At 43.3% G+C, this 18901-nt stretch overlaps 1 protein-coding gene across 8 annotated transcripts in view; it reads right to left on the bottom strand.

Moving 5' to 3' along the window:
- The window catches only part of LIMCH1 (LIM and calponin homology domains 1), a 188044-nt gene that overhangs the window by 25421 nt on the left and 143722 nt on the right, over positions 1-18901 (bottom strand). For all 8 annotated transcript variants that reach the window (XM_074866061.1, XM_074866062.1, XM_074866065.1 and 5 more), the window contains 4 exons: positions 18426-18552; positions 15388-15542; positions 14788-15190; positions 8796-9017 (listed from right to left, as the gene is read on the bottom strand). In XM_074866061.1, the coding sequence (XP_074722162.1) occupies positions 8796-9017; positions 14788-15190; positions 15388-15542; positions 18426-18552 (907 nt within the window). The remainder of the gene's footprint in view (positions 1-8795; positions 9018-14787; positions 15191-15387; positions 15543-18425; positions 18553-18901) is intronic.

The following is an 18901-nucleotide window of genomic DNA, read 5'->3' as shown; positions in this document are numbered from 1 at the left end:
CAATGCCTGTGGACACACTTTGGCTCCAGAGAGCTTTGCTGTCAGCATTGTTTGGGAATCCCTGTCTCTCCTCTCGGGAGGGAGGCACGCTCCAGAGGGGGGCAGGGAATGTGTCTGGGAAGAGGCCCTGCAAGGAAATGGTGCAGACCGGTGTGGGGTCATGGCCAGGCACAGCAACCCGGGCAAGCCCAGCGGGCAGCGAGCAGTGCTGGGAACAACAGAAGAATTTCATGGCTGCCAAGGGCTGTGCCGCCACTCGCAGCAGAACAGGCGCCAGATCACAGCCACAAGTCTCTGGAAGTGGCAGTGCGTCTGCTCTGGTCCCTGCTGGGGCTGGCTGCCTGCCGTCCTCCCCACTGCCTGGCGCTTTCCACTGCACCCTCACCTCCATTCACCCACCCTCTGCCCCAGGCAAGGCACATGGACACATAGAATCATAGAATCATTTAGGTTGGAAAAGACCCTTACGATCATCAAGTTCAAATGTAAACCTAACACTGCCAAGTCCACCACTAAATCATGTCCCTAAGCACCACGTCTACATGTCTTTTAAATACCTCCAGGGATGGTGACTCCACAACTTCCCTCTGCAGGCTGTTCCAATGCTTGACAACCCTTCCAGTGAAGAAATTTTTGAAATTTTTCCTAATACCCAATCTAAACCTCCCCTGCCACAACTCGAGGCTGTTTCCTCTCATCGTATCACTTGCTACTTGGGAAAAGAGACCAGCACCCACCTCGCTACAACCTCCTTTCAGGTAGTTGTAGAGTGATAAGGTGTCCCCTGAGCCTCCTTTTCTTCAGGCTAAGCAACCCCAGTTTCCTCAGCTGCTCCTTACAGGACTTGTGCTCTAGACCCTTCATTGCTCTTCTTAGGACACATCCCCCTCCTGCCTAAAAGTGGTTCTCAAACTGGACTAGGCAGAGGGTGAAATACACTCTCCAAAAAGGCAGCATGGAAAGTTTATGGACCTCCTCTCCACCATGTCCACCTGTGACTGTGCCTATACCAAGAACAAGGCACCGATCTCCCCCTCCATGTGTCACACATTCCAAGGAGACATGGTCACTGGAGATGAGGCACAGGCTACAAAACAGGCCCCAGAAAAATGTCCCAAAGACTGCAAGTCCTGTGCCCCAGAGATTTGCCCCCTTGCCATTCTATTGCTCTTTTCTTCCATACAACCCTCCTCTCCCTTTCCCAGTGCATCTTGATGCCAGCCTGTGTTTCAGTGAGAGCTTTCTCACCGAAAGCCACAGCAGCAGAACACTGCAACTAGAAAATGTCTCCTTCAGCTTCAGTTCTGGCTTTTGATGTGACAGCAGCCAGGAGAGAAGCTACTGGAAACCCTTCCCAACCTTGCTCAATGAAGAAATAAGTATTTCTTTTCTCCATGAGGACAGCCAGGCAGTGTAACAGGCTGCCCAGACACATTATGTCATCTCCGTCCTTGAGGTTTTCAAGACTCAAATGACCAAGCCCTTAGCAACCCAGTCTGATCTCATGTCTGATCCTTCTTTGGGCAGAAGACTCAGCTAGAGACCTACAACCTGAATTTTTCTGTCATTCTACAACGTACAAACCTCTGTTAAACCTAAACAAATGGCTATTTTCAAGAGCTCAGGATTTGCCCTAAACAAGGTAAATTTTAACTGGAAAAGTAAGAGGTACCTATCCAACAACTCTATCCACTGCTCCAAAGTGTAAGCCCTTCCAAAGAAATTGTTGTAAGTTTCAATTATTAATGTTTATATTATTATTTTTGGTAAAGCAATGGTAGTCACCCTCCACTCTCAAAAACCAACTGTCCAAACTGAAAAATTTAAAAAAGAAAAGAAATTCAGCTTTAATTTCAACCTCAGAGGTTTTAAAACTATAAACAATGATAAACCAGGGCTGATACAAAAAGTGTTAAGCAGTGTTACATATACCCAGTGAAGTCAAGTGTTGATGGCAGCTGGAGCTGGGGAAAGAGCACAGCCACATTGGCTTCTCAGCTTAAAAAGCTCAGTGAATGCACAGACATGATGCACTTTTACCACCTCTGGGTCTAGAGTTACCTCAGGAACCTAAACATGGCGCTGTGTCATGTAGCTACCCTGCACAAGTGCGACAACTAAGTCTACACATAACCTATATCAAGGAGGTTGAATCAGATATAGACACAGATGTTATTTATAGAAATTCTTTCAAGGAGGATTAAAAAAACCCCCGAAAGTGCTACTACTTGCTGCAGGAAAACTCAATTTTGCAACAACATGCTGCAGAAGTTCTGCTCCTGCTCACGAGACTTGACTCTTCATCCTCCCTGTGCTGAGCAATTAAATGCTAGTGACATACAGCTAAAAATAGAAAACTGAGTAGTCAGTAATTTATAAAAAAATTAAGTCAACTTCACTGGGGAACTCTCATTCCCAGTATATCTAATTCTATTTATAATACCAATATCCACAGGTATATGATACATTTAAGAAAATTTTTGTACTGATACAGCTGATACAATGTCTTTTCTACCACAGACTATCATCGTTCACATTTCATAAACATTTTGTAATCAGATGATGGTGTTATCACTGAACATGAAAAAAGGCATACAAGCATTTCATTGTACCCAAGAGGATTGTATTTTGACACGGACACTGAAAAACTGAACAACTTGGTGAGTGACGTTTCTGAGGTGTTTCAGAGGACCTCTCATGCTTTGGGATGAAGGACCCACGCAGCCTCTTGGCACCACCCTGCTGCAGCCACACGCACCTGTGTGGGCAGAGGCATCATTCTGCAGGCCCACAGAGTCACATCATTCTGCAGGCCCACAGAGTCACACCTGGTCTGCTGCAGGTGCCTACGAGAGAAGGTCGCAAAACACCTGCTGGTCCACAGGAATTGAAACCTTCAAGAGAAGTAGGAAAAACCTTGCTGTGCAGGGGCTGTGGTTATTTCTGCCCGCAGATCCAGGCTGATGTGAAGACTGTCTCGTTAACTCCTGAAAACTGAAGAATGCTGTCTACTTGGATTGATGTTTGTATTACCCTATGTATCAAGCTACCCAGGAGTTAAAGTCAACCTTCCCATTTAGGGTTTAGAAGCCTTAGTCCATAATGGAAAGTTAAATATTGTGATTGCATTTGCAGTTATGAGCACAACAGTAATAGCGGACAAAGCAACACCTCAGTTCTGCTAACCAAGGTATCCATTTAACAAAGACACAAGCACAGCTGACTATACAGTGTTATCAAACACATATTAGGCATGAAAAGAAGTTAGTTCAATTTGTGGCAGACAGGATTTTTAACCCATAAACTATGATATCAGTCCAAGTATTTCTTTAATTAAGGCCATACAGGCCAGAAATAGCCACATTACCTTTTGCTGTGGCAGAACCTTACATACTTACAAAACCCTAAAAATACAATAACTAGGACTAACTAGGACTAACTAAAACACGGAACATCACAACTACTACAAGAATTCAAACTCCAAAGGAAGTTACAGTAGAACTTTATTAACCCTTCTTGTAAATTAAATCAAAATGTAGGTCAGTTAACACTACTTGTACACAAAATCAAGTGAAATGATGTTACTGTACTTTTTATGAAAACATGACAAAACAAACTTGTCTGGAACCAGTGACAATGCAGAGATATTGTGAAGAAACGGGTTAGAACTACAGTTTGAATTCTGTAAAATCACTCAGGAATGAAATTGGCTGCAGTATCAACAGCCACATATAGAAATTGCTTAACACATCTTTCAAACTTCTGTGATTGAAACTGTACATGTATCATTGCCTTTAAAAGTTTTGTATGATGATTTCCTCATCAAAGCCAGTATTTTCTGTTGTTGTGAGTGGTAGTGGTGGCATGACCCTGGGCTGCCATAGAGAAGTGCCTTGCATGCTATGCCAGTATAGTACTACAGCCAGAACACTGCTCTGACACATTAAGTCATCTGCCTCATCTGGCAGCTATATAATGCTATACTCAGGCCAGCTATTACAACTAAAGATCAGGGTGGATCAGTAATTGACAGAGAAGCCTTGAAAGTGTTGCAAGAAATAGTGTTGAGTATTCTTGCTAGTCATTTTTCTAGTTATTACTGCTCAACTGGGATGTAAAAGAAGCTCCTGCCACTTATAGACACTGAAAAGTGCATGTGTGTCTGGAGGATGGAAGACATGGATGCTAGATTCGTAAGCAAATCCTGAGCAGAGTTCCCTTCTAGCTGCTTTGAAGCTTTGTTGCTCTCACTTCTCACCCTAAACTTTTCTCCCTTCAGGTAGTGCAGCTCTCCACACATCCTCCCATGTGTGGTTCAAGGCAAAGCTGCCAGTCTGGAACAGACATACTTACTCTACAAGTGTTTCTTGTAACGAATCAAAGAACAAATACTTGTCCTACCAGATACGTACAAATCAGGATTTCAACCCTGCTTTCCTGTTGCTTGGCAAACAAATCCCAACCACAAGAAAGCTTATACTTTAATCTCAGTTCAAGCAGTGGATTTCTGAAGATGAAGGAGAGTGTTACTTGGATGTATAAAAAAAGTTTATTTTGTACCAAGCATGCAGTGATTAGAAATGGGCAAGTTTAAGCTAGCTAGCAAAAAATTAAAAGAAAGCCAAAATCTCTCCCCACCATCACCACCTCACCCTGATCTTTTTAAAGATGCTGTCTATATTTATTTCTTTTTGGTTGATCAGAGTAAAGCTATAATTAGAGCTATAACAAGCCAGTAATTTCTAAACACTCATACAAAGATTGGTTAAAACATAGTGATGTTACTCATTGACAAATTAATCTCCCTACACTAAAATCTGCACAAATAGAGTTTTAAAACAAAACATTTACTTTGCCAACTTCTGATTCAAAGAGCTAGAGAATACAACTTCTCAGCATTTTTAATGTGCATTGCTGTTCTGTATAATGGAAACAAGATCTAATGGCTGACAGGTAGGGTGAGGAGATGATTCTTGTGTTATTGCTGGCATTGCCACTGACTGATCAGTCAGTCTTTGGGCCTTTGCCCCAGTTTTTCCAGCTGCAATAAGAGCGGTGTGCTTTACCTACCACCCCTCTCAGCAGCACATTGCTCCACAAACACCAGTGGGATATTTTCAGCCTGCTTACAGGACAAATTTATCCTTTCTAGCCTTAAATCATAGGCAAAATTTCATAAGCTGCTTTGAGTAAAGGTAAGTCTCTTGTAAAATCCCCCCGCCCAGTCTAAGTACTCTACCTATACGCTACAGACACAAGTATAGTTTCTTGCTGACATTTTTCTTTACTGTCTTTCCCACCTGCTGCAGCTTTTTGCATCTCATTTCACAGTAGGTTTAGGCAGGAGTTACATATGTTTCCCAATCAGTCTCTGATAGCCAGTCATTATTTGATTCACATATACATAACTGATGCTGAGGGCTCACCCATACGAAATGATCCCTGCACTTCTCTAGCTCCCCAAAACCCTCATATTAGTGTTTCAAGTGGTGGAACTTGACTAAACCATTTTCCAAACTTCGGGCCAAAAGAGCTGTTGAAGTACAGCTGCACAGCATCTTCCTGTATTGCAGACAATGCCTGAAGCCAGCCGGACAGATTTAGAGCAGGGCTACAGAGCTTCAAAGGGAAGCCTGCCAGGCGGAGAGAAGACAGGACTAGTCCATTTGACAACTGAACTGAAACAGCAGGGCAGCAGCCCTAAGAGGGATGGAGGAGGAGGAGGAACGGGTATGCAAAGAACAGAAAGAGAATCGAAAGGGGAAGACAGGAGAGCCAAAAGTAACGTATATATGAAAAGGAATATATACTTCACAAAAGAGACTCAGGGCAGAAAATGAATGAATAAAATACAAAACCAAAACAAATATCAGAGCAACTAGAGGGAAAAAAAACCACTAGAAACAGCATCTCTTAACAGGCAGAGGAACTAGTGCCTGTGAATGTTAATCAAAGCCTGGGAAGGACATAGCTAACAAGAACTATATCAATACAGGAAAATATACAAATAAAGGCAGAGAAAGCAAGTTTAGAAAAGGCTTTGAAAACATGCTCAGTTTGTAAAAGTTTTCTCAAGGCGAAAGAAATGTAGTTGTTTCTTCCACTCCAAACAGGTCTGCTGCTTCATCAGCTGCTTTTCTCTCCCTGTTTCTGTTGTCTTGTTCTCCTCTCCTAAAATTCAGTAGGGTTAAGCACCAGGCAAAAACTATAGCCCTGGTTTCTCCTTGTTGGAGGCGATATAGCAACAGCTTCAGAAGGCTTTCTTACTTCCAAGAATGTGTAGCTTGGCAGCCCCATCCTGCTCAGGCAAAAAGCAAAACCCTTCCTCCCCTCTGGAGGGCTCACAGTGACAGCTACAGGGTAATTCAGCATCCTGCCTAGCAACAGGTCCTGTTTTATGAGGAGCGGGACAAGCCCAGGAGGCTCTTTTCTTTGCTCATCTGGATTCCCAACCTTCCTAGGAGAGGTTAGACCTTCAGAGACGAGTTCCGTGTTTCAGACTCTGCAGATACAGGCTGACATTGTTGTGTCAGTTGTCCAGAAACTGAAGTAAAATAGGTATAAGGAGAAGGCTGAGCAAAGCCAGTCCAGCGTAGCTGTCTGATTCTTGCAGGTAAGGCCTCAGACCATATTGAGCTGCCTATTAGGAGTGCTGGCCTGCATCCCAACACACACAATGGAGAAGCCAAGCGTCAGTACCAGGTCCCATCTCTGTAATCTGGCATCTAAGCCCTTCCCATCCATGAACCAGGGCACTCCTGCATGCCTGATAGCTAACTTACTGTCTACGCCTTATTCTAAGGCATGGGGGCCTGAAATATTAAAACAAAGCAGTGGGTAAAGAGAAGCAAATCTCCAGAAAGACAGAACCTGTAAATCTTATCTTAGGTTGGCAAATTCCCTTTCAACTGCAGGCAGGTCTCCTTCTCTTTCCCCCATCATGCTCAGTGCATTTGACTTGTTTCTCCATGTAAGATCCCCCTCAAAGCAGTCTCCTCTCCTTGCTCTGCCCTTGATATGCTTCACACACATACCTTTGCTTGAAGCTGAAGCACCAGGAGTAATTATAATGACTTGCACTACACAGTCACATTATTGATGAAATTGTGAAGCTAGGGATATAAAATCCTTAGTTAGAGCAGAGAAACTCTGTCAATGGCACCATTTGGGTGCACACTTATTCCCTCTACAAGGTTTCATCATTAAATGCACTCAAGCTTACAAACCAGGAGATATTCTACAAATGTCAGAGTCACAAGGAATCTGAGAATTCAGACTCTTCTGCCTCTTTTGTCAGTATCACCACAAGGGCTAAGACACTGGAAGCAGAAACCGGACACAGAAAAACCTGTGTTCAGCTGGCCACATCATCCTCAAAGCTGTAGAAAGGGAAGGATGAGAGGGCATCAAACAGGTACAAGCACACCGAAGCCCTCATACTGGCTTCTGTTGCTGAACTTCCTCTCAACTCTTTCCACAAATGTACTGGTCTGGAATTCCTAAAAAAAGGAGACAGTAACACTTTCATTCAGTTATTTTTCTGATAGCCATTGTACTTCTATCTATAGCAAGCTGAGGCTCTTCTCCATCCTCCAAACATTCCCATTACCAGCTCTCCCATATCAGATGCAATGCTTACTTGGCTTTTCCCTTATAGCAAATTCATTCTGACAGGAGCAGCCTCTGCTCTGCCATCCCTGACTGCTTTCCTACAAACCATTCACTTTTGACTCTATACCAGCTCCCTCTGACAGGATCAAGTCCATGCTCACAACACATCCCAGCTCCCATGCTTGCTGCAGGCTCCATGGCTTAGTTGTCCGTGGCCAGAGACTGGCATGAAGCAGAGGAGTAAAAGACACAAGCCCTTTGGCATGAATGAACCATCATATCCTGGGACAGATCCCTGTCTGCTCCCTGTTATCCATCTGGCCAATGCTTGGATGAAATCTGAGATGAAAGCAAAAAATTATCATACTCCAAATCTCACCACATCTTTGAGTCTCTTTGTTGTTACACTGAAAAAATCGGTGAGAATTCCCTCTCCTGCCACTTGTTTGCAACCCTTTAACATGCTTTATTTGCAGTCTGGTCCTTATTTCTTGTATTGTTTTTAGTATCACAGTTTAGTATTACAGTTTTGTAACATCTAGATTCCTGCTGTGATATGCTCTAGTTTTATTCCTGCCTTTTTCTCTGGGGAAGAGGGGGAGAGAAAGATGAAAAGATAAAATTAATTTGTTTCTTTGATAAGGCAGTTAAGAAGCACACTGGCCCCCCTGAGCATTTCAATAGCTTATCCCCTTCTCTAATATTTCTGAGAGAAGAATGAAAGCTGAATGCTCAAAACTGCCAGCACATCCACATCCTCTTCTTTGAAAATTGAAAACTGAGATTAATTATAATGGCTTGCACAGTCCAATTATGTTGCTGATCTAATCAGCTAACATCAGGAGAAGCGCTGAATAAATCTGCACAATAGCTGGGACACAGAGTCGATTTCTCCCTGGCCCAGCACATTTAAAGCATGCTTATCAGCTGCATGACATCTAAAAAAAAAGAGACACTGGCTGCAAAAAGTTTTTTGAATCTTCCCCTCCCATTTCTCTACTCACATCTCAAAGGAAGAAGCCTTTAATTTACAAAGGATTTGGGGTTTTTTTTCCTGGTCCAGGCACACCCTCTTGAAATAAAGCAAACATAAGCACTCGGATTTCATTAGTTAGTGATTAAATGCGTTATGAGACAGAAAATTGGCAGAGAAAGTAAGGCTGGTTTGTTCGTGTTGGTCTTACTGTTGGCTCTTTGTGCACACTCTGAGTGGCAGGCCTCTGTAAACTGAGCTCAACACTTGTGGGGTCCTTCTTCAACTCTACCGGGGGCTTGTCCCCTCTGGCTACTCCATCAGATTTCAGAGATCTGCTCGGTGAAGGAGTAAATATTACTGTTGTACACTCTTTATCCTTCTCTTCCACGCCGTTGAAATTTTCTCCATTCATGCTGACTTTTCCATCTACCTGCAGAATACAGTTAAATAAATATGCTGAGGCAATTAGCATTCAAAGGAATTTAGGAAATTAGGACTTCAGCATGATATTAACAACTGTCAACACAGTCTGTGCCATCAGTGAAGGACAGAGCCAAGCACACATTTCATTCAACAGGCCAAGATAGACGAAAACCCTATTCCAGGGGAGTCATAAACAAAATACAGACAGAAGGTAATAATTTTTCTGGATTCCCTGGTTTCCCACATTTCGTTCTCCCAGTCACATACAGATACCCTTTGTGTGCATCACAGATCAATGGATTTTAAAAGAACAACAAAGATTATGTTAAATTTAGACCAAAACTGATGGGTTTTGCATTGTCTCATACAAAAGGCAAGCAGGTTCTCCAGGACTAATTACACTGATGAACTGCTATGGACCCTGACGACCTCATCACAGTATTAGTAAACTGCTTTCTGAAGCAGTCATGTGAACTTTGAAGGGTCAGGAGCAGCAAAGTTCATCCACTTGTTTCTTTACTGTTCATAACAGGGAATCAAGGAACCAACAAATGAAACTTGGCATTCTACCTTCTCCTTGAGGCAATAAAAGAAATGGCTGTTTTCCTACAAGATGATTTTATGCAGTCTCCATGAAAAGGAGAGCACAGAAACAGTTTAACTACTCTGTTCTCAGGGTCAAGCTAGCTCCTTGGTGGGAACCCTTAAGCAAGGAAGAAAATACAAACTAAGCTCTAGCTTCTTCCTTTGCACTGACACAGCTTCCTCTTGGGACTTTAATACTTCGTAATTATGTTCTGAATGGAGGTGGCATGTAAAGACCTCCTTCAATTTGGAGGGCTGTTTGTAGAGGCCATGGTATATATGGAAAAGGTCTTGCTACAAAGAACTCACAAGACATTCACCATAAGAGGGCCCAGCTGGAGAGAGACCAGGAGGGGACCAGGTATCAGTAACACCGTATTGCTCCTGCCTTGCTATAGCACAGAAGTTTATAGGCTTGTCAGCAGGGGTGAGTTTAAATAGATTTGAAGGAGGGCTTTGCTACTCTGTGCACAGAGATCTTTCCTTGCAAAACGGTCATCATGGGAGACAATGCAAACGTGAGGGAGTAAATATGGTCAGAACCTTCTCTGCTAATCATTGGGGGAATAATGGCATAGATCAGTGATTTCTTAGAGAAGCTGTCTGGGTTATATATGGCGATTAGTCATTTCAGGTTTCTCCACAGATACTGCATACACAAAAAACACATGTAAAAACAAGCTCAGAGGTAAGCCGTTCCATGAGAACTTTTCTCTTATTTCACTGTTACTGAGAACTGACGCAACAAGTGTCAAAACTGCTTTATAGAACTGAAACACAGTTTAAGAAAACAAGTTCTTTCCATCTCATCCTCCCTGCCCCACTTCTTATTTCACCATTTACTTATCTTCAGTACTTTACTTCTTGAGTAAACAGCTTGGATACCTCAAGAGTGGTACTCCAAGTTAGTATATGCCATCAGTGCTAAGCTAAGGGCAAACTCTTCCTGTTGACTTCTTGTATACGTGCATCCAGAGGTCTGTTCTCTATCTGAGGGTGATTAACTACGGGGCTGTCTCCAAGGCACTGGGCATCCCCAGCTCTGACAGATGTGCAGGGAGGTGAAAAGAGTTAGCTCTCAGGCAGAGGAGAAACAGCCCGGCTGTGCAAGCAGTTTCACCCCTTCTGACTGCTTTTCAGATGAAAAGGTTTCCTCCCTTTCCTCACGGCTATCATCCACTCAACACTACCGCTCTTAGGGTTTATTTCCAAACACAAGTGTAAGCAGACACAGAATCACAGAATCATCTAGGTTGGAAAAGACCTTGAAGATCATCTAGTCCAACCATTAACCTAGCACTGACAGTTCCCAACTACACCAGATCCCTAAGCGTTATGTCGACCTGACTCTTAAACACCTCCAGGGATGGGGACTCCACCACCTCCCTGGGTAGCCCATTCCAACGCCTAACAACCTGTTCTGTAAAGAAATGCTTCCTAATATCCAGTCTAAACCTTCCCTGGCGCAACTTGAGGCCATTACCTCTTGTCCTATCGCTTGTTACTTCGTTAAAGTGACTCATCTCCACCTCTCTGCAACCTCCTTTCAGGTAGTTGTAGAGGGCGATGAGGTCTCCCCTCAGCCTCCTCTTCTCCAGACTAAACAACCCCAGTTCCCTCAGCTGCTCCTCGTAGGACATGTGCTCCAGACCCTTCACCAGCTTCGTTGCCCTTCTCTGGACACGCTCGAGTAATTCAATGTCCTTTTTGTAGTGAGGGGCCCAAAACTGAACACAGTAATCGAGGTGCGGCCTCACCAGTGCCGAGTACAGGGGTAAGATCACTTCCCTGTCCCTGCTGGCCACGCTATTTCTGATACAGGCCAGGATGCCATTGGCCTTCTTGGCCACCTGGGCACACTGCTGGCTCATGTTCAGCCGACTGTCAATCAACACCCCCAGGTCCCTCTCTGACTGGCAGCTCTCCAGCCACTCCTCCCCAAGCCTGTAGTGCTGCTGGGGGTTGTTGTGGCCAAAGTGCAGGACCTGGCATTTGGCCTTATTGAAACTCCTACAGTTGGCCTTAGCCCATCGCTCCAGCCTGTCCAGATCTCTCTGCAGAGCCTCCCTACCCTCGAGCAGATCAACACTCCCACCCAAGTTGGTGTCATCTGCAAACTTACTGAGGGTGCACTCGATCCCCTCGTCTAGGTCATCAATAAAGATGTTAAACAGGAGTGGCCCCAAAACCAAGCCCTGGGGGACACCACTCTTTACTGGCCACCAACCAGATTTAACTCCATTCACCACAACTCTTTGGGCCCGGCCATCCAGCCAGTTTTTACCCAGCACAGTGTGTGCCCATCCAAGCCTTGACCAGCCAGTTTTGCCAGGAGAGTGCTGTGGGAAACGGTGTCAAAGGCCTTACTAAAGTCAAGGTAGACAACATCCACAGCCTTTCCCTCATCCAATAAGCAGGTCGCCCTGTCGTAGAAGGAGATCAGGTTTGTCAAGCAGGACCTGCCTTTCATAAACCCATGCTGACTGGGCCTGATCATCTGGTTGTCCCGCATGTGTTTTGTGATGGTACTCAGGATGAGTTGCTCCATCAGCTTCCCGGGCACCAAACTCAAGCTGACAGGCCTGTAATTTCCCAGATCATCCTTCTGACCCTTCTTATATATGGGCATCACATTGGCCAATTTCCAATCTGTTGGGACCTCCCCGGTCAGCCAGGACTGCTGGTAAATGATGGAAAGCGGCTTGGCGAGCACCCCAACCAGCTCCTTCAGCACCCTCGGGTGTATCCCATCCGGTCCTATAGACTTGTGTGTGTCTATGTGATGCAGTAGGTCACTGACTATCTCCTCCCGGAATGCAGGGGGGTCGTTCTCCCAGTCTCTGTCTTCTGGCTGAGGAGGCTGGATTCCCTCAATACAACTAGTCTTGTTATTAAAGACTGAGGCAAAGAAGGCATTAAGGACCTCAGCCTTCTCATCACTTGTTACCACGTTTCCTCCTGTGTCTAGCAGGGGATGGAGACTCTCCCTGGTCTTTCTTTTGCTACTGACATACTTATAGAAACATTTCTTGTTGTCCTTGATTGCTGAAGCCAGATTAATTTCTGGCTGGGCTTTAGACCTCCTGATTTCTGCCCTGCACAGCCTCACAGCACCTTTGTAATCACTGTGAGTGGCTAGCCCCTTCTTCCAAAGGCTGTAAACTCTCCTTTTCTCCCTGAGCTGCAGCCAAAGCTCCCTGTTTAGCCAGGGTGGTCTTCTCTGTTGCCGGCTTCTCTTACAGCAAAGTAAGAGCAAAACTGAGCAAACTGAGCCCCAAGTCTTCTGGGAGTGTGTGCTGGATTATCTACTAGAGAGGCAGGTCATGAAAGATCTCAGAAATAAAAAAGCCAGGAAAACACTGGCAGGCTGCACTATCCATTTTAGTGTCTCTGTTTAGACTAAGACATTTCTCTATTTATATTAAGGAGGAAAACCAAATGTTTGAATGATCAGGACAGATGCCCTGGCTGCGGAGTTAAACAAACATACTCCTTTCCTTCTGATCTGGAGCAAGTCAACACGTTGTCACCAGAGCTGAGAATCACTGACAGACTGGTGTTTCAAGGGAAAATAATGCTACAGTGCTAATGTGTTAGGGAACGATTCCTAATGGGATAAATCACATTCTTCCACATCAAGCCAACAAGATCTAGACAGACTTTTAGTGGTGGTTGGTGGGGGGTAGAAGCATCTGTGAGTTAGCTTCTCCCCATATATGTGAACTATATATGCATTAACGTGAAGGTGATACACACTTCTATCTTGGTCCTCTGAGAAGTGGCATAGATCAGAAAAAAAATGAAGATCCATGGTTCCCTGATGTCTAAAATGTAAACTCTAGGGGAATACCAACTGAGGTATAGGAGAAATAGGAATTACCAGTTTCACATTTCAACTAGGTGGGGAGGTTTCTACAAGAGCTGGGACAGACTTCAAGAAATTAGACATCACATCATGCTTTTTCACTACCTGTACAAAACAGACTTATATTTTACAAAGTAAACAATCTGGATATACATGGCAGCAATGCTACTGGGACATCAGCAGGACTGCAGGGACCCCTGCGTGTCACTAGCAAAATATCAGACAGCAATGGCCGATGCAAGGGGACCTGAGTTCTGCAGGCTGGGGGTACCCATGCCAGTAGGCTTCGCACTGCTTATGACAAGGCTACAATGAGACTTGGGGAAGCTCCAGGTTTGGTACAGGCACTGTCAGAAGCAGGTTTCTTCAAACTTGACTTATTCTGGACAAAGAACACATCCCAGTTTGTTGCTTTCTCCATCATTGGTTCAGTATTTCACTCCTATTCTCCACACCCACCCAGTCCAAAGATATACTCCTCAGGTTTCATATCCAGTTTCAGTTTCCCCTCCTACCCCCTTCCCCCACAAATCTCATGGCTGGCTCCTTATTCCAGGCATCCCTACTCTCTTCTTTTATTGCCATACTCTTTGCATAGTTCTTGCAACCCAGTGCATTCACTCCCCCTGTCTCACCAGCAAGCCCCAGTTACACTGCTATCCCAGTACCAATCATTCCCCCTAAACATGCATGGACAACCTATATCCCCTCTTTACACCAGTGAAGCAGCTTTCCCCATTCATTCCTGGTGAGAAGCATGTTTAGGACAGAGGCAAGCTGGCTCTTGACTCTGAAGGAGTAGGGACCCTCCACACTGAATACATGCACACTGCAGTGTTTCAAAGGCTTATGACTGGGCTGAATAGGACACACTTGTTTGGGTATGGCAAAAATCAGACCCCTGACACAAAAGCCAGTTCAGGCCTTGCTCTAAAAGTCAGGGTCTCCACAGTCCCTTCCCCTTCCCTTTTGTTTAAAAACAAAAAACCATACAACATACTCTTTCCCAACCTCTTTCTCAGAAAACACCTTGCTTTTTTCTTAGACACCCCCCCCGCCCCTTTCCCTGTCTTTCCCCAAACAAATTTATCCTGAGGAAAAATGACCAGTACAAATATTCCAGTCTGAACAGGTCAAGTTTCTAAGAAGGTTGGTAACCAAGAAGAGACCACTAGACTGAGCAGCACAGAGCATGAAGCCGAGTTTTGTAACATCAGAATGCTGCAACCATTTCCTGCGTAATTGCATGAAACATTTATATGTCCAGATGATTTAGGTAAGACCTCTTTGCCTCCTGATTGACGTTGGCGAGTGCAACATATCCTACCTTGAAGTTCTTTAAAACTTCCTGCGTATTTTTGGGTTGTGAGTAAGGCTTGGGTGTCAGCATAGGCACAGCCTTGGAGACAATGCTTTTACCAGGAGATGTGCGGCCTGTCGAACTGCTGGGCTCTAGTTCTGTGGTGGGAACAATGGTTGCTTCAATGGTGGCAGTGAATTTTGGAGCAGGCAGTGACTGTTGCCTTAAGTATCTCAGAGGATTTGGGTCTTTCAGTGGGGAATTTGGCTCCACTGAATGGCTTCTTTCCAGAATTTTTGGCATCTGCAAACGCTCAAGGACAGCTTCACTGATAGTGAATCTTTCGATGTACTGCTGGAGGATGCTCTCAGCCTCCTCCTGTGACTTTGCATTCTTGTACGCCTCATGAAGCTCCCGCTCTCTTCTCTCTCTGGCAAGGGAGACAACACAAGAGAGACCATGGCATCAAAATTAATGCTGGAAATCACTCCTATTCCCCCCGCTCCATCAACGTTCTTCCTTCTCCCTCAACCCAGGCCTGCAGGCATAGCTGCCCACAGTTACCTGTCACCTATGGAGCATGCAACATTTTCAGACATGCCACTGCACTTCAGTAAAACAACGTACTTCTCTTCTACAATTTCTCTGTAGGTTTTGATGCTTTTTCTGCGCTCATTTGTTCCATCTCCAGACAATAACCTTTCCATTTTCTTTCTCTCAGCTTCTTTTTTTATTAAATCCTGTGAAGCGCTCCTTCGACGACTCTTCCACCGAGCCAGGTCCTGTGAGAGAAGGAAAGCACCTAAATGCAGTGTTGCAAATAGCTAAAAACTGGCCACAGATACCAATGAACTCAGTCAACTGCTTTGCAATGCTTGTTCCTGGCTGTGGACCAGCCTCCCAGCACCTGGAGGCAGAGATATTTATTTTAAAGAGAAAAGGAGATTATACCATAAAGCGAAGATTTTGCCTGACTGATTTTTCTCCTAACATCAGGATCCAGTAAGGATTTCATAGCTCCACTGGTGTTTTTTCTTTTTGGCTTTGTAGTGTTGCAGAAGCACACTAGGTAATAACACTAGGAAATTTGGCCTAAAAGGACCAGACAGAGCAGTCATTTTCACTTGGACCAACATTAGGGCCAAAACCTGATTTCCCAGGAAGACAAAGTAGAAAAATTATGTTTGGTGAAGAATTTTAATAATCAGATGTGTGTGAGGCAGGAGTTCATTGGAGGAAGGGATGTTGTTTCACCATGAACTACAGCTACACTGACAGCCTGCCTTGGAGAGCTGACAGTCCCATACTTCGCCCATGTGCTATCAGCCAACTACATGCAAGTATGGTTGACCCATACTTTTTTTTTTTTCTTGACAGAAAAATTCACTGTAGTATCTAAACTTAAATTCTTCCTCATGGGCACCCTCCAAAATTTTGGACCCAGATCTGAGCAACACAGGTTAGGGACTAAAGTGGCTCACACCTGGTTGCTATGAGACATGACAGAGCAAAAAGCCTATGGTTTGTATCCAGCTATATAGATATGTCCTTGTTGAAGTAATGATCTTACTCTTTGAAATCTGCCTGCCCAAAATTGTCCAGAAGATCCAATGATTCTGTTTCTTTTCCTTTCTTGTAAAGTCAGCCTGACACTAAACCGGAGTCACAGGAGATACCTGTTATGGGCACCTATGTATTGCATCCTACTTAGGTTATGAATTCACAAGTCCTGGACGGTACAGAGACAAAATCTTTTTCACAATAAAACTATAAAGAAGTTTCCTAAGCTGTAAAATTTCTCTGCAGCCAACTAGTAAAGAAACAAAATTTTACATGTAAAAAATAACCTCTGCAGAACTTCTGCAAAGAAAAATAGTAACTTCCTAGGAAACTGTAGGGGCACATTTGTCATTAACGTTACAGCATCAGGAGATTAGTATACAGATTAATATTTCATGCACTCTAACAAATTCTGGTTTTAATAAAAACGGAGATTCTGTACACATATTCAATTCAAAGGCTATTTCATTAATTACATGGTTTTCCAAATATTTTAATTGCATTTTTATTGGTAAACAGCAGAAGGTACTGCAAGCATAACTGATTTTATTAAAACCAGGAACAAACCTTGTCACTTTTAATTTAGCTTAAAACCACAAACTATTGACATTACACTCAAGGGAATGCTCATTAAAGTATTTCTTCACATGACCTACATCTATCAGTCTATAATCCCCTTCTTGAAACACAGGCCTTTCATTTTCCTCAGTTACTAATTATTCTCATTGAAGTACCAAAGCATTTCTTTATTCAGCTACTCCCACTATTGCTTATTGTTTGGAAATTAGTTTTTCATTAGCAAATTTAATAACAAGCCCTCCTCCTCTTTTTGTAATTAAAAACCAGACATGTTTATCTTTTCCAGCTCTGATGCTTTAGAATAACAATAATAAAAAAAAAGCCATGAAACTGTTAATTGTTGGCAAATTTACAACACGGGCATATAAAAAAATATCCAACCATGAACACAGTGTCATCTCCACAAAGCCCTTTGAATGCCAAGGACATTCCAGTAAGGGCATTTTTAGTGGCTCTTCAGAACTTTTAGTTCAGTGCAGAAGGTGCTGAGGGCCTGGAAAACTTAAGCACTTTAGCTCAGAGGATTTTCCATTCAACAGCAAAGAGTTCTCAAAACTCTTGAATGCCCTTGGACTCATTCTTATCTCTGCTGGGAAATTATGGCTTCCCACACATACAGACCTCTCAGCTGAAATCCTTCATTGTTTTACTATGAAAAGTTATTTCTTAGTTGTATACACTGTTCTTTTTTGGACTTTTCCTTGAATTTTCTACCAAAAACCTCTCTCAGATGCTTCACAGTAGCTGTCCTTATAATGGGAAATTACTGTAGTAGCTGCTTAAAGAGATGTGATTTTTGAGGGTTTTTTGTTTTGGTTTGGGGGGGTTTTGTGTTTTTTTGGTATTTGGTTTTGGGTTTTTTAAATTAAAAAATATGCCCCAAATTCCTCATTTAAAAAAAAATCAGTCTTTAGGAATGAACAGGATTGATACTAAAACGCTTGATACTAATCTACCTGCAAATCATGCTTTTCTGTCCTTACTAATTTGCTGAGGATAATGCCAAATGCCAGGACAGCTTAAAAAAAACTGAGGAAAGAGGGTTTGGAAAGGACTTTTAACCCAAGCAGGGTGTAACTAACTTGAGGGGTTATTTGTTTGCTTGGACAAGATGGAAAACATTAACATTTTCTGTATTTATGCAAATTTATTAAAGCCAAGTCCAACCTATTTATTCATTGCCCTGCTTAGTCTTGTATTTTGTCACTTTGGGCATTTACTAATAAAAGTTAGAAGCTATTCTGCTTCCATTTTTACCTAATCACAGTTTAATTACATTTTTTAAAAAGCAAAATACATGGAGCACAGGCAGAGACACCAGAAGACCTTCGTATTCTGCAATTTACATCAAATTATGAACTTCTATGCTTTTAACAACAATCCATTGGGGGAAAAAAAGAAAGAAAGGAAAAAAAGCTCCTGATTATTTTAGTGCTAGAGAACAACTGTAGATTTAGCAGGTTGCACTTTTTTGCCTAGCTAGCTGGCCTCAATTGCCAGCACTGCAGACAATATTGCATACTCACATCTTGCCATCTGGTCTCATCCTCTTTCAGCTGGTTGTGTATGTTCTGCAGTTTCTCATGGCGAGCTTTGCTATGAGGTTGAGTCACAGCTTCTTCTTCACATCTCATGTCAAACATGCTCATACTCCTAAACAAGGGGGAATTAAGAAGTAGTGCAGCGTTATTTACAGGCTTATATTCCTTCAGCTTGTTAGAGCTAAAGCCACATGAGGGTGCTACAGCAGAGTCAGACACCTGCACTGTTATGAAGCTCCCAAAAGCAACAGTCCCCTAGAAGGACCAGTTAGCATCCCTATGGCTCCCACAGAGTACTTCAGGCCGTTATACTCCTCACCTTCCTCTTGTTTTTGTTACCTGACTGCAACTTTGCCTCTCACTAAGAAGCATTACTAACATTACACCTCCATCAATGCTTTTATTAAAATAATTCTAATCAGTGCAGAGTTCATAACATTTTACTTCTGAAGATTTGTTTC

The sequence above is a fragment of the Strix uralensis genome, chromosome 4 (assembly GCF_047716275.1).
Source record: "Strix uralensis isolate ZFMK-TIS-50842 chromosome 4, bStrUra1, whole genome shotgun sequence".
Classification (NCBI taxonomy): domain Eukaryota; kingdom Metazoa; phylum Chordata; class Aves; order Strigiformes; family Strigidae; genus Strix; species Strix uralensis.
Note: the sequence above shows the minus strand (reverse complement) of the source record. Positions and strands in the feature narration are given on the sequence as shown.